The 17,318-nt window shown below is 41.5% G+C and overlaps 1 protein-coding gene across 1 annotated transcript in view; it reads left to right on the top strand.

The window, feature by feature from the left end:
* kcnq3 (potassium voltage-gated channel, KQT-like subfamily, member 3) overlaps positions 1-17,318 on the top strand; it is a 279,579-nt gene that overhangs the window by 222,295 nt on the left and 39,966 nt on the right. Inside the window, exons 10-11 of the mRNA XM_051929023.1 lie at positions 8,606-8,808; positions 16,769-16,874. Of these exons, the coding sequence (XP_051784983.1) occupies positions 8,606-8,808; positions 16,769-16,874 (309 nt within the window). The remainder of the gene's footprint in view (positions 1-8,605; positions 8,809-16,768; positions 16,875-17,318) is intronic.

Genomic DNA, 17,318 nt, shown 5'->3' with positions numbered 1-17,318 from the left:
CCAACTGTTTTACATGCTACATACAGCAATTCGCATCCGCGACAAACATGCGTCTTCTTAGATGGTCCTGCAGGAACATGGAAGATGTTTCCCCGCCCACCAACACTCCTTTTTCCACAGCCCGCATCTACCCTCGCTCTCTAGACATTCACACTGCCTGCTCATGTGCCCGGACGCAAAAACTCACCGAACACCCAGTTAGTCCCTTTCGTCTGTGCTAAAGTCCTCATGCACCTCTGAGCCACGTTGACTTTTCATTATTCTTTTCGGTTACAACACCCGACCGCGTCCACCATCAAAAACCATGGGAAAGGAACAACGAAGCCCCGCCCAGAAACTCTACCCCTCCTCCCACGTGATCGGGAACGCACCTCAGAGCACTGCCTGCCAACTCAAACAGCTCATCAAACACATACTCACTCGCTTTGGTCTGTGCTGCGGTCCAAATCCAGCTGTGAGCCACGTTGACTGTTCTTTTGCCCTCCATGGCTACCACTTCAAATGTATTTCATGGAAACAACACTTCTTTCAATGTTATACAGATATGGATCAACGTGTGTCTACCCGGCGCAGAGAGGCGTGAGTAAGCTGTTGAACCCCATTCGTGCTGCCAACCGGGGAATTCCCAGTAAGTCATACGCTCGCACTGATTACGTCCCTGCCCTTTGTACACACCCCCCTCGCTACTACCTTGGTCGGGTGACTTGGTGGATTATATATAGAAAAGCAGCCAAAACCGCAAAGAACAATGAAAAGTCTACGTGACTCACAGGTGCATGTGGACTGTGCAAAGAGGAAAACGACTCAGGTGACAAGATGGGGGTGGGCACATGAGCAGGCAGTGCATACTGAACTAGCATGACGGAGGGGGCGGAATGGGCATCCTTCCCCTCTCCTCCCGTTCCACCCTCCGCGCCCATGTTACTTTTCTTGGTGATTTATTACATTACCGATTTTTCAAATGTTAATTTTCAACCTGTGCTTAAAAATCATTAAAAAAGCGGCCTGATTATGCGGCATATGGTATGCCGCGGGTTGGCTAGTATGCAAAAATCTTACATCACAACACTAGTTTTCATGATTTTGGTCTTTGTGACTTTTTGTTAAACTTTTTGTAATAATAAATGCAATGAGAAGTGAAGCAAAACGACACATTTTTCTTCTGCCTAAATAAAATATTTTTAGTTAGCCAGTGAAAGGTGTCATTTTGCTTGACTTCGCATTGCATCCAGAATGTCTAACACGGTGCAGCACCCTAATACTACATTGTAATAATAAATAATGATAATAAACAAAGGGACGCCTCACGCCTGGACAAACTGGTGAGGAAGGCAGGCTCCATTGTAGGCACGGAGCTGGACAGTTTGACATCTGTGGCAGAGCTATCTATCTATCTATCTATCTATCTATCTATCTATCTATCTATCTATCTATCTATCTATCTATCTATCTATCTATCTATCTATCTATCTATCTATCTATCTATCTATCTATCATATAGTGCCTTTCATATCTATCTATCTATCTATCTATCTATCTATCTATCTATCTATCTATCTATCTATCTATCTATCTATCTATCTATCTATCTATCATATAGTGCCTTTCATATCTATCTATCTATCTATCTATCTATCTATCTATCTATCTATCTATCTATCTATCTATCTATCTATCTATCTATCTATCTATCTATCTATCATATAGTGCCTTTCATATCTATCTATCTATCTATCTATCTATCTATCTATCTATCTATCTATCTATCTATCTATCTATCTATCTATCTATGTATCTATCTATCTATCTATCTATCTATCTATCTATCTATCTATCTATCTATCTATCTATCTATCTATCTATCTATCATATAGTGCCTTTCATATCTATCTATCTATCTATCTATCTTTCTATCTATCTATCTATCTATCTATCTATCTATCTATCTATCTATCTATCTATCTATCTATCTATCTATCTATCTATCTAATTAAATGCTCTCTTTATCAAACACAAATGGTACTTGGCTGCCCTCTAGTGGTTACTTCTGCAAAGCTCTCATAAAAATCTGCTCTCATCACCAAACATCTGGAAAAACTTTGAACACCGGGTTGTTGAACTGTGGGGTAGTTAAACTGTGTGCATTTACATAATGTTATATAATACAAGGGGCGTTCAAATATAAACAGGAATTTATGAGCTACGCTTTATGAATTGAATACAATGAAACGTCTTACACACTGTTTTTCTATGTAGTCTCCTGCCACTGCAGTACACTTGTTCCAGGACTCAGGAAGCTACCTAATTCCAGAAGAGTAGAAGTCTTTTGACTTCATGATGACCCATTCTTGCACAGCAATCATAACCTCCTCATTTCTTCCCTTCTAAAAATTCCTTAAATGGGCCATAGAGACGATAGCCCCTCTCTGAATGACTTGCACCAATCATACAATCTAGGCAGAGAGAGACAGTCATCCCCAAACTGATTTTTAATCAGTTTAATAAATCTGAGATGGAATGACTCCTTCATTTGTCAAAATTGTAACAATAATTTGCTGCGTAACTACTGTGTGCCTCCTGCTCCGAAATGTTGAATATAACTGTCAGGAAGGGGGGGAAAGAGCAGCTAACACTACTAACGAGAAGGTCAAACTTGCGTGTGTTTGTCCACAGAGTCACATCTACCTTGCACTCTTTATAAGAACAGAGCATGAAAATTCCTGTTTATAACTGAACACCCCACCTGCTATTTATTTTGATTTTCAGTGGCCATTCCACATTAGACATTAAACTGAAAGAAATTGGAGTTCAGGGTATAATATTTATATTAATGACATGGGTACCTGTATAGCTTGTAAACTTGTGACAGTTTCTAAAATTGGAGGGGAGGCAGCAAAGACAAGTCAGAAAGACTTGTTCAGTTCAGAACTGGACGAATTGTTGAAAAACAGCATTTAACAGTTTAATGGAGGAATGTGTAAGGTGCTACATATGAGCAAAAACAACGTCAGTTATAAATAGATGGGGGACACTGAGCTACAGGAAGCAAACGCTGAAAATAGTTTTAGGGGGTTATATTTACACAACATTTTCATCATCTAAGCAATGTACAGAATCAATTACAAAGGCGAGTGAATTGTTAGATTATATTGTAAAAACGGTTGAAGATTAATCAAGGGATGTTAAGCTCAGACTACATAACGCACCTGTGAGACCACACCTGGAGTACTGTGTGCAGTTCTGGTCAAGATTTGTATGCAGTATAATGTGATTTCATTAACATGATGACATGAGAATACTGTCACAAGTGTTCAGGCTTAACACTCCATAGCTCGTAGGACTTGGGAATAACTGTATTTACGTAGAATTCCGAACGCAAGAGACGCCAAACAGGTTAATAAATCTGGGAAGGTTATCACCCTTTTCCCCTTTGAAAACATCAGAGAATTTGTTTCTGACTACCACGTGGCGTGGCTGGCTTCATTTTGGAGCGCACCTTGCCTCCGCTTAGCTAGCGACACCCGTTTATCTATTGATTTTTAAAGTTTGTCCTGTTTTGCTGCTACGTTTGCTGAGGCACAGGGGGGCAGCTAGTAAGCACTCCAGTGAGCTCTCCCTTGCTTACCTCCTTCTCCATATCCCGGCTGCTCTTCCTTCCACCAGATACGCCTTCACCAATGTTTTACTTTCTCATTACAAACTCATGTGCTGAGTGACAGGTTGAGACTCTTAAGCTATGGCCAAGAACCCCTTACGGATGCACCCCAAGAATCATTTTCAGCATTCTGGGTACCACGTAAAGTCAATACCTTTGACTTCTCACCAGCAGCCTCAGTTTCATCTTCCCATTTTGTTCCAGTGCCACTGTCGGGGCGTAAAATGCACCTTGAAAGAAGGCTCTGGGAGTCGAAGGATAGGCAAACAGAGTAATTAGTTTTATTGCAATAAATAATAACGCGGACTCGACCCAATTAGGCCAAACTGAGTTGAGCCCTGAACAAGCCAAATGTTACAGTTTATATAATCATTTCTTATCACTTCGACCTCGCTTGAAACGGCTCATTCGCTGCTTATTCTGACTCCCCACTCCAGCTGGCCCCATTCAGGCCCTCTTAGAAACCTCCAATATTCCTCATACTTTGCTGTTCATTATCGTTTCTCGCTTCCCTTTTTTCCTAGCCAACCCTCAACCTGCAGGTGCTCCCCCTTCTCTGACCTCGGGCTGTCTCCATTCATCCTTCGCCCCCTTCTTTGTCCTTTTGGGTTATTAAATATTGGTGGTTTCACTCTGAGCTCAATTAGAAAAGAAATATGGCATATGCCTTTATTTAACTATTTGCTTGGCATACCTGAATCGTGTAAAAGTTCACACTAAGTTTAATAGTTAGAAAAGTTCATAATTAGTTTCTACTTATGCTAATACACGGCATTTTATTTTCCATACCACCATAAACAGGGACTGGTGGTCGTTTATCCTCCTCAATTTTATAGACAAACCCCATACATACTGCAGAGCCACGGGAAACTGGAGATCACCCACTGTGTTCCATTACGCACTTCTGGGCAGGCACGGTGGTTAAGGCTTAGGTCTTCAAAGCCTGAGGTTGTGAGTTCAAATCCCACCACTGACACCACAGTGTGACCCTGAGCAAGTACACTGTGCTCCAATTGGAGAAAACAGAAAGAATTATAACCAATTGAATTTCAGGCATTGTCAGGGGTGGGGTTTGATTAGTCTTCAAATTTGTTGGGTTATAAATTGATCTGTTTGTATGGAATGATTACAATGAAAATTAATAAAATAAAAATATAAATGAATTTCAGGCATTCTAAGTCACTTTGGATAAAAGCGTCAGTCAAAGAAAAAAATGTAAATGGGCATTATATGGCTCTGCATCTGTCCAGTTGTGCCCTCCAGGAGTTATCCATATATTTCTCATATTTCTTCCCTGGCTGGGACTCAGAGTGGTATTTCTTGTTTGTTTTGTATAATTTTGCATCATTTATTTGTATTAATCTTCTTTTATTTGTTACTAGCTGCCCCCCTGCGGCTCCGCCCACGTAGTAGCAAAACAGGACAAACTGTTTCCCGTGGCTCTGCAGTATGTATGGGGTTTGTCTACAAAACTGAGAAGGATAAACGGCCACCAGTCCCTGTTTATGATGGTATGGAAAATAAAATGTCATGTATTAGCATAAGTAGAAACTAATTATGAACTTTTCTAACTATTAAACTTAGTGTGAACTTTTACACGATTCAGGTATGCCAAGCAAATAGTTAAATAAAGGCATATGCCATATTTCTTTTCTAATTGAGCTCAGAGTGAAACCACCAATATTTAATAACCCAAAAGGACAGAGAAGGGGGAGAAGGATGAATGGAGACAGCCCGAGGTCAGAGAAGGGGGAGCACCTGCAGGTTGAGGGTCGGCTAGGAAATAAGGGAAGCGAGAAACGATAATGAGCAACAAAGTATGAGGAATATTGGAGGTTTCTGAGAGGGCCTGAATGGGGCCAGCTGGAGTGGGGAGTCAGAATAAGCAGCGAATGAGCCGTTTCAAGCGAGGTCGAAGTGATAAGAAATGATTATATAAACTGTAACATTTGGCTTGTTCAGGGCTCAACTCAGTTTGGCCTAATTGGGTCGAGTCCGCGTTATTGTTTATTGCAATAAAACTAATTACTCTGTTTGCCTATCCTTCGACTCCCAGAGCCTTCTTTCAAGGTGCATTTTACGCCCCGACAGTGGCACTGGAACAAAATGGGAAGATGAAACTGAGGCTGCTGGTGAGAAGTCAAAGGTATTGACTTTGTGTTGTACCCGGGATGCTGAAAATGATTCTTGGGGTGCATCCGTAAGGGGTTCTTGGCCATAGCTTTAGAGTCTCAACCTGTCACTCAGCACATGAGTTTGTAATGAGAAAGTAAAACATTGGTGAAGGCGTATCTGGTGGAAGGAAGAGCAGCTGGGATATGGAGAAGGAGGTAAGCAAGGGAGAGCTCAATGGAGTGCTTACTAGCTGCCCCACTGTGCCTCCGCAAACGTAGCAGCAAAACAGGACAAACTTTAAAAATCAATAAACAAACGGGTATCGCTAGCTAAGCGGAGGCAAGGTGCGCTCCAAAATGAGGCCAGAGGTAGACCAACTTGAGTGGAGGCTGGCCTGTGAGAGAGAAGGACCCCACCACCCGGCTCCCCACTCCTGATATCACACTTCCCCCTCTCCTTGGCCTGCAGCCTCTCTCTCAGATTGGCTCAAATATATCGGTCTTGCAAATGAACTATGATTCTTAGGGTGATGAGAGAAGTCGCAAAATCAACCGGAATGTTCAAGCCCAACAAAAAAGGGAGCAATGTGAAGGTAGTCTTTTATCGTTTTCTAGATGAGCGTCCGTATCCTCTAGGGGTGCGAACAGCCCCCCTGCTCACACCCCCTCCGTCAGGAGCAGAGAATGTCAGAGCGAGAGAGAGAGAGAGAAAAGCAAACAATCAAAAATTAATAGGTACTGTTTGGGCTTTTAAGTATGTGAAGCACCGTGCGGGAAGTATATCACGCAACAAAGCAGCAACATGTAAGCCCAGCAAGGATGGGAGCAATGTGAAGGTAGTCTTTCATTGTTTTTTGAGGAGCGTCCGTATCCTCTAGGGGTGCGAACAGCCCCCCTGCTCACTATATATTTGAGGAGTTTTATTTAATACATAATACGTGCTCTGATTGGGTAGCTTCTCAGCCATCTACCAATAGCGTCCCTTGTATGAAATCAACTGGGCAAACCAACTGAGGAAGCATGTACCAGAAATTAAAAGACCCATTGTCCACTGAAACCCACAAACCAGCAAAAAAATCTGCGATATATATTTAAATATGCTTACATATAAAATCCGCGATAGAGTGAAGCCGCGAAAGTCGAAGTGTGATATAGCGAGGGATTACTGTACATCTTCTTTAATTGGGAACTTAAAGTGAGGAAAATTTTAAAATTTATAAGAGCTGAGAGCCCAGGAACTGTGTCTGTCAAAAGCATTGACTCCAATGAGAGGTGAGAGGACAGCGGGCATGCTTGAATATGGTTCAGAGGAGGGCGGGACTGAAAACATCTCATGGCCAAAGTCTCGCGGGACTTGAAAAAAGTCTCGTCTCATCCCAGGATTTTTTTTTATAATCTATACTAATAAAAGGCAAAGCCCTCACTGACTGACTGACTGACTGACTGACTCACTCATCACTAATTCTCCAACTTCCCGTGTAGGTGGAAGGCTGAAATTTGGCAGGCTCATTCCTTACAGCTTACTTACACAAGTTAGGCAGGTTTCATTTCGAAATTCAAAGCGTAACGGTCATAACTGGAACCTCTTTTTTGTCCATATACTGTAATGGACTGCAGCTCACTGGCCGCGTCATCACGCCTCCCACGTAATCACATGAACTGACTGTGAACGCAGTACGTACAAAACAAGGAAGAGCCCCAAAGAGCGCTGAAGAAAACATTCATTACACAATTGAGAAGGCAGTGAAACAATAAGAAGCGAAACACGGTGTAAACCGTAAGTTTAAATTAAGTTTACAGAAATGCTCCCGCTGCCGTTTACAATACCATATTCGCGAGATACAAGTTTAATGAGAAGACACGTGGTATAAACGAGATTTGGATCACTTTGTAACAGAGTTAAAATTGCTGTAGCGAGAAAATTTGAAGTGCCGGGTCTTAGCTAACATTAAATAAAGCCGTGGACATCGCAACATCACACAAGAGAGCGGCTCACGTGAACTGACTGAACGCAGTAGGAGTGATCACTTCGCTACTGCAGAAACAAAGCACGGTGTAAACCGTAAGTTTAAATTAAGTTTATAGAAACGCTCCCGCTGCCGTTTGCAATACCATATTCGCGAGATACAAGTTTAATGAGAAGACACGAATATCTATATATATATATATATATATATATATGTATATATGTGTATATGTAGATATGTGTATATGTAGATATGTATATATATGTATATATGTATATGTATATATATGTTTATGTGTGTCTGTGTGTGTATATATATATATATATATATATATATATATATATATGACAGCAACACTCATAACAATGACAACACAATTACATTGACAATCATGTTACGTTATTTTTAAAATGTTTCCTTTTTTTTTTCATAACCTCTTTAACACACTACTTCTCTGCTGCGAACCGCGGGTATTTTGCTAGTAGAGAGATATTTCTTGGCCTTTCTTCTATCTAATCAGGGTTTGATGGTATCTCCCCCTCTAGTGGGCAGTTTTTGACAGTGCTTTTGGTACTCTGCAGTCACAACAATCACATTCAGCAGAGCACTGAATAAAAAGTCCTGTTTGCTGGTTAAACACACAGATGGCTTCAGGGGACTGCAGACTAATTGGTGCCATCCAGTAACCGGAAAGAGCAGCCAAGGAGGATAACAATGGTAGACACAGCCAAAGATGTTTCCTAAGGCAGGGCATGCTAGTGCCAATACTGTGCATGGAATTCAAACGCAGGCTCCTGAAATTCTAGTATTTTTTTGTTATTAGCAATTTTGAATATATTTGTATTTAATTAGACTTTTTGCTCTTACAGCCAAAAACTGAGTCTCCTGGATCGCGTGCGTCTCCCCAATCCTCGCGCCACTGCTATAAAGGGCAAGCTCTTTACCCCCATGAGTACTGATGCCATCGAGGAAAGTCCTTCGAGGGAACCAAAGACGGGAGGTTTCACCAATCGAGAGCGATTCCGGACTGCCTTTCGGATGAAGGCATATGCTTTCCGACAAAGTTCTGAAGGTAATCATTTTATTTTCATTTGTTTATACTTGTTAGTTTATTCCCTGGTTTATGTATGCTCTCCTTCTTAATGGTACGGAGTCGGGGAAAACTCACCTGGGAGAAGTGGAGGAGAAAAATGAAGCTTAAAAGGACTGAAAAGATTTGTTGTCTTTGTGTCCTGGAAGGAGAAGAAATTAAAATAAATAATACTTTATTTGGGGCGGCACGGTGGCGCAGTGGTAGCGCTGCTGCCTCGCAGTAAGGAGACCTGGGTTCGCTTCCCGGGTCCTCCCTGCGTGGAGTTTGCATGTTCTCCCCGTGTCTGCGTGGGTTTCCTCCCACAGTCCAAAGACATGCAGCTTAGGTGGATTGGCGATTCTAAATTGGCCCTAGTGTGTGCTTGGTGTGTGGGTGTGTTTGTGTGTGTCCTGCGGTGGGTTGGCACCCTGCCCGGGATTGGTTCCTGCCTTGTGCCCTGTGTTGGCTGGGATTGGCTCCAGCAGACCCCCGTGAGCCTCTGTTCGGATTCAGCGGGTTGGAAAATGGATGGATGGAATACTTTATTTGAACCTGAGAATGTGTTGGTGAGGCTGTGTCGGGGGGTTTGTTACTCACTTACGCCCCCTACTGCAGCCTACAGCAGTCAAAACAACTGGGAAAGCTTTTAAAGTGCTTGTGTTAAATCTGAATAGTATCGTGAGGACCACCAAGAAGCAGACAAAAGCACAAAGGACCAGCAGTTATTTGTTCCCACATCAACCACTGTGAAGAATACTAAGTGTTCCTTTGTGAATTTGGCTTTTAGTCCCTCGATCTGATCTACCTTTGATGATGTTGATGATGATGATGATAATGATGATGAATTAAAGCAGCCATTAAACAAATGCCAATGAGCTCTATGAGTGAGCATACCTGTTATATCGGGCGGTAAAAAATCACACTGAAACCTCTGAAACAAAGACCACATGTAAATGGGGCAAAAGATGAAAAGGAAGAAGAAGAAATAAAAGAAGAAGAAGAAATAGAAGAAACTAACTGAAATATGCAGCATTGCCCGGGAGGTAGATAGATTTAATTGTTTGAGAAAAATATAATTTAAAAAAACACAACTTTAAAAATAAAAATAAATTAACAAACAATGAAGTCTCACTAATGTGCTTGTCCTGTGGTCTTGTATGTATGTTATCATCCTGCTGATGCTTGGAACTGGCCAACTCTATTTAATTGCAAAAGCAACAGGCGGGCAGCGATGGCGCTCAAACATAAAGAATGCTGGCAGTCACCTCCAGTTTCCCTCTGATGGTCGTTCCGAGTGTCAACTGGATGCTAACATACATACAAGAGCGCAAGATCATACACAGGATGGGGTGGGTTAGGGTCGATTTCACCCTACAGTATTATTAGTCAACCAATGAGAAACATGCGTACCAAGTTTCGTGAAAATCGCTCCAGCCATGCGGAAGTGATGCTGGAACATACATACATACACACACACACATTGATATATATATATATATATATATATATATATATATATATATATATATATATGGCAGCATGGTGGTGCAGTAGTAGCGCTGCTGCCTTGCAGTAAGGAGACTTGGGTTCACTTCCCGGTTCCTCCCTGCATGGAGTTTGCATGTTCTCCCTGTGTCTGTGTGGGTTTCCTCCCACAGGCCAAAGACATGCAGGTTAGGTGCATTGGTGATCCTAAATTGTCCCTAGTGAGTGCTTGGTGTGTGTGTGTGCCCTGCAGTGGGCTGGCACCCTGCCTGGGGTTTGTTCCTGTCTTGCACCCTGTGTTGGCTGGGATTGGCTCCAGCAGACCCCCGTGACTCTGTGTTAGGATATAGCAGGTTGGACAATGACTGACTGACTGACTACATATATATAATATTATTGTCACAGGAGGCTGGGGGACAGACCCAGCTGGGATGCCTGGAAGGACCAGAAGGTGGCTTATACGTCCCCCGGGCCACGAGGGGGCAACCGCCCTGGATCTTGGGGGGACCACGTGAAAGGAGCAAGGAGGCTCAAGCCCAATGGGGCCTGTGGCCACTGTCAGGGGCCCCCCCCTGAGCCTCAGAGAGCCTGGGAAACATTCACTTCCGCCACACCCGGGAAGATGGAGGAAGATCCTTCCAGGGACGCCCGGAGTGCTTCCGGGTGCAAGAGCAGCACTTCCGCTGCCGGAAGGACATCATCAGGCACCTGGAGCACATCCAGGTGGAAATAAAGGGGCCGCCTCCCTACAATCAGGGAGCTAGAGTCTGGAGTGGGAGCAGGACGAAGCTCCCATGAGGAGAGAGGAAAGGCGGCCCACAGACAGTGGGAGAGAGGCTCGTATTAGGGGTGATTGGTGCTGGGAGCACTGTGTGCTGTACGGGACAGTGTTTGTTGAAAATAAACGTGTGCTTTTATAGATAGATAGATAGATAGATAGATGTGAAAGGCACTATATGATAGATAGATAGATAGATAGATAGATAGATAGATAGATAGATAGATAGATAGATAGATAGATAGATAGATAGATAGATAGATAGATAGATAGATAGATAGATAGATAGATGTGAAAGGCACTATATGATAGATAGATAGATAGATAGATAGATAGATAGATAGATAGATAGATAGATAGATAGATAGATAGATAGATAGATAGATAGATAGATAGATAGATAGATAGATAGATAGATAGATAGATACTTTATTAATCCCATGGGGAAATCCACATACTCCAGCAGCAGCATACTGATAAAAAACAATATTAAATTAGAGTGATAACAATGCAGGTATAACAGACAATAACTTTGTATAATGTTAACGTTTGAGCCCCTGTATTATCGTAGTATTTCCCTCTACTTACCCTTTACCTGTTTTCTCAAGGGTAAATGTTCTCGTCAGGTTCGTTATCGGGTTGGTCTACTGTTGCACTTTAAAATGAACACACACACACATAGATAAACACACACACAGACCCTAACCACAACAGTGCCCTATGAATGACATACACACGCTGATTAACCCTTTGCACTTTATACCACACATCAGCCTGTCACTCAGCACTTCAAGAGACTTACTTATTATCGGCACGGACAACATATGATGTTTTAAATAGACCTCAGACCTAAATGTTACTTTTGGTCTCCAAGAAAATATTAAAACATACAAAGACTCAGTATTCTTGACTATAGGCCATTTATCAGCCAAGAATACCGTCTTTTCATACTGTCCCTTCTTTTGAGTGGCGCTTCTCACTCTCAGCCTTATAAACCTCGCAGCACAGAAATAATGGCAAAAATCTGGCTACACCAGGTGCTCAAAGAAATCTTAACTTATTAATTCAATCACTCTAGAAATTAAAACAAAGCATAGAAAGTTAAAAGCAGCATGGTATTTATTACAAGAATAATAATACCACTGGAACAAAGAATAGAAAATAAGTACTGATAGGAAAGTCTGAATATATATAGTCTTTAGGAAAAGCTTACGAAAAAGTTGAAATGACAAGGATGAATGTCCCAGGGAGGCGTTTGATTTAGCAATGGATGTTCATGATGCCTTTCTGACGACCAATGTCGTCTTCGTCTGTTCCTCTTCTTCTTCTCCTCTCTCCTGCTCCTTCTTCTTCCTTCTTCTTCTCCTGCTCCTCCCTCTGCTCCTCTTCCAGACCAAGGCATATTTATTATGAAATATCATGCCTTGGTTACACAACACATGAACCTGATTGGCTGGCTGTCAATGTGATTGATGAATTTTGCTCAAACTCTTTCCCAGATAATAAAGTTCTTTGAAATTGCCTGTTTCCCTTTCCCAGGCCATAAATCCCAGATGTCCATCCATAAAGTAATCAATAGCCTGGGGTGTCAGCAGAGCATCCTTTCCCGGGTTGTAAAATAATTGAGCCCTAGAATGTCTTCCTTTCAATGTAGGAAACAGCTGTTTGAAAGTGAGGTGTGACAAAACCTGCTTTGATCTGTCTTAGTTCATCTGTTGTCTTGTCTCGAACAAAATATAATGTAAACCAAAATGTACAGATTTTATACACCATAACAGCCCCGAAAACCACCCCCCTTGAACCCCCCCCCCCCCCGGGTGGACTTGAAGAGCGGCGGCACGGTGGCGCAGTGGGTAGCGCTGCTGCCTCGCAGTTAGGAGACCTGGGTTCGCTTCCCGGGTCCTCCCTGCGTGGAGTTTGCATGTTCTCCCCGTGTCTGCGTGGGTTTCCTCCGGGCGCTCCGGTTTCCTCCCACAATCCAGAGACATGCTGGTTAGGTTTATTGGCGATTCTAAATTGGCCCTAGTGTGTGCGTGGTGTGTGGGTGTGTTTGTGTGTGTCCTGTGGTGGGTTGGCACCCTGCCCAGGATTGTTTCCTGCCTTGTACCCTGTGTTGGCTGGGATTGGCTCCAGCAGACCCCCGTGACCCTCTGTTCGGATTCAGCGGGTTGGATAATGGATGGATGGAATTGAAGAGTCGCTTAGTGTGGGGGAGGAACAATCTCTCTGGTGGTGTTCGGGCCTATCTCTCAATATATATATATATATAAAAAGAAGGAAGAAGAAACAGAAGAAATTAAAGAAAGAAAAGAAGAAGGAAGATTAAATAAAAGAAGAGCAAGAAAAAGAAGGAGAAATGAAAGAAGTCAAAATAACAGAAATAGAAGAAGAAATTAAAGAAATAGAACAAAAAGAAAGTGAAGAAGAAGAAATAAATGAAGAAGAAGATGATGATGGTGATGCCTGCTACACAGTGCTCCAGTTTCAAACTCTGAGTAACTGGTCATCACCTAATTTTCCAGCAGAGTGCCAGCTGGTATCTATAAAGGTCTCTTGCTGTAATAGAGTTTGCCTGTCACTTCTGTTATTCCCTAACGTTTTTCATAACTGAATAACTGTGCATATCCCATTTCATCAAAATTACAATTTATTTTTGTTTTTTTGTTAATTTAGGTCATGATAATGGCCACCTGCAATTAGTCACTGTGTGTGAATATGGGGGCTATGCGTGTGAGTGTGTGTGTATTTTTATGTGAGTATGTGACGGGGAGTGGCCCCTGTGACAGACTAGAGTCCTGCTCAGGTCTGTTTTCAGCCTTTTGACCAATCCTGGTGACAAAACCTTTGGCCCATAAAACCCTGAAATAGATTAAGAAGGTTCTGGATTCCACTTACTGAACTCAGTCCATCATGCAATACAGTGACTCCACACCTGGATGCTACACCATTTTTGAACTTGTTGAGGTGTCACTATTTATCCTTCCATGTGTTTTTTTTATTTTTTGTCAAAGAAAAGGGCATTTGGATATTTTAGCTTCCTTGGCATCATTTCTGTGTGACAGTAATTGTACATTACATGCTAATCACATTTACTCTTTTAATTTTGAGCTGATAGGAATACAGACCTGAACAAAATATCTCTCACTTTGCCACAAAGAAGTTAAAAAAACATTCAATTGTCCAAAGCTGCTCTTTTTTAAACAATACTTCAATTTTTTTTTTTTTTTTTGCTCCTTGAATTTTGATCTTTGCTCTTGTCTTGTCTTTTTAGATAAACTTAACAATATAAATGATTGTTTTTGACTTCCATTTACCTGCCTAGTGGATATTAAAGAACTCTTATCTTAAAGCAAGGGTCTCTGACCTTTGCTCTCCTCTTGACCGATCTCATCTGCCCCCTGTAATCCCCCCTTTCAACACAGAGGGAAGGCAGCCTGCTCAGTGTGCCATGACCACAGTCCTCAGTGATCAGAGAAGGCTGAACTACGATTGTAGCTGGGGGACACGGCGGGGCGAGACAAAGCTGCATCCTGTCAGGAACCAAACAAAGTCCTCAGCTTATCTTCCTGATTATTTGTAGGGCCATCCATTTCTTAACCACTTATCCAAAACAGGATCATGGGAAGCCAGTGGTGACATTGGGCAAGATGTGGAGCAAGACGGGATTCAGTCCCATAGTGGGTAGAAGCGCATTTCAGGGTGCGCTACAGAACACTAACATAATCACTCATACCTGCACATGTAATAGATAGATAGATAGATAGATAGATAGATAGATAGATAGATAGATAGATAGATAGATAGATAGATAGATAGATAGATAGATAGATAGATAGATAGATAGATAGATAGATAGATAGATAGATAGACATGAAGGCACTATATGATAGATGGGCAAATGTGAATGGCACTATATGATAGATAGATAGATAGATAGATAGATAGATAGATAGATAGATAGATAGATAGATAGATAGATAGATAGATAGATAGATAGATAGATAGACATGAAGGCACTATATGATAGATAGGCAAATGTGAATGGCACTATATGATACATAGATAGACATGAAGGCACTATATAATAGATAGACAAATGTGAATGGCACTATATGATAGATAGATAGATAGATAGATAGATAGATAGATAGATAGATAGATAGATAGATATGAAAGGCACTATATAATATATAGATAGAAATGAAAGGCACTATATAATATATAGGTTCCTGCCTTGTGCCCTGTGTTGGCTGGGATTGGCTCCAGCAGACCCCCGTGACCCTGTGTTCGGATTCAGCAGGTTGGAAAATGGATGGATGGATGCATATGAAAGGCACTATATAATGATAGATAGAGAGATATGAATGTCACTATATACTAGATAGATGTAAAAGGCACTATATAATGACAGATATATATAGATAGATATGAAAGGCACTGTATAGATAGATTGATTGATGTGAAAGGCACTATATATTAGACAGATGAGAAAGGCACTATATAATGATAGATAGATAGATAGACAGATATGAAAGGCACTATATAGATAGATAGATTGATGTGAAAGGCACTATATAATGATAGATATGAAAGGCACTATATAATAGATAGAAATGAAAGGCTCTATTTATAGACAGATGTTAAAGGCACTATATAACGATAGATGGATAGATAGATAGACAGCTATGAAAGGCACTATATTATTGATAGAAAGATAGATAGATATGAAAGGCTCTATATAATAACATATAGATAGATATGAAATGCACTATATAATAGATATATAAATATGAAAGGCACTATATTGATAGATAGATGTGAAAGGCACTATATAATAAAACATAGATAGATAGACAGATATGGAAAACCTTAAAGAAACCTCTAAATAAAATAAGAAAATTATAGAGACTAAGAGATTCAATAAGACTAGAGCAGACAAAATCAACAGCAGTTTCAAAATCAAGAATCAAAACAGGCAAAAGCACAGCCAGGCCACACTTAAATCCCATAATGCATCTGTGGTGAGACCTGAAGATGGCAGCTCACAGATGCTTCCCATCCAATCTAATAGAGTTTGAGTGGATCTGGCAGGAAAAATGGGATAAACTGCCCAAATCCAGGTGTGCCAAGCATGTAGAGACGAACCCAAAAAAAATCAAAGCTGGAATTACTGCCAAAGGGGCTTTTACAAAGTTCAGAATACTTGTATGCATGCGAGAGTTCAGTTTTTGATATGTTTTGCATTTGTAAACCTTTCTGAAAACGTTTTCACTTTATCGTTGATGGTTATTGACTGTAGAGCGATGGACAAAAATGGCTAATGTCCATCCAACCATCCATTATCCAACCCACTATATCCTAACTACAGGGTCACGGGGGTCTGCTGGAGCCAATCCCAGCCAACACAGGGCACAAGGCAGAAAACAAACCCTGGGCAGGGCGCCAGCCCACTGCAGAATGGCTAATGTGTCCTCTTAAAATGAAATCTACAACACAGTAAAGTGTATAAAGTGAAGGGGTCTGAATATGTTCTGAGCCCACTGTCTCCTTTGTAGTGACTTGCCGGCTTTTTTATTCGTTGATGACACTTTTTGTTTCCTCCAGATGTATTTCTTTTGCCAGTGTGTGAAGAAGAGGATTCTAGGAGACTCTAGACGTCTCCTGTCATTTACATCTCCAATCTTTCCTTTTCCACAGATGCTGGCGCACTAGCAGATCCGGGGACTGAAGAAAAGGGCTTTCCCAGTGACATACTGATGGAGGAGAGCATCCCAACACTTAAAGGCGTAATCAGGGCGGTCAGGTAGGATCAGCCTGTCTCCTATGTATTGGGGGGTCTTTAAGAAATCATGCTGTCCACACGTGAACCAGGTCACCATTTCACACCTATTTCATTTGGAGTGTTTACTCAAACTCTGAACTTATTTCCCCACATAGTCCCATTTTGTTTAAGTAGATGTGGACACACCAATTGTACTCGAGGGTGGATGAAAACCAGGCAAACCCTGGAGTGGATCGTGTGAGGTATGAATGTGATTTAACATGGGACTGATCTAACTACGGGCAAATACTGTGCTTTATAAGAAATTCATCTGCTGGTAATTGGGCAATCTCAGTCGAAGCTTCACAAACCAGATGTGGTCAAATGTATTGGTCTCCTTACCATTCATTGAAGATGTGCTGTGATGAAATGCAAAGCAGTTGTCCTCTGTGTTCCTGCATGCCTTTGAGATGCCATCAAGTAAAG

The sequence above is a fragment of the Erpetoichthys calabaricus genome, chromosome 6, assembly GCF_900747795.2.
Source record: "Erpetoichthys calabaricus chromosome 6, fErpCal1.3, whole genome shotgun sequence".
Lineage (NCBI taxonomy): Eukaryota > Metazoa > Chordata > Cladistia > Polypteriformes > Polypteridae > Erpetoichthys > Erpetoichthys calabaricus.
The sequence above is the reverse complement of the archived record's forward strand: the minus strand, read 5'-3'. Positions and strand labels throughout refer to the sequence as shown.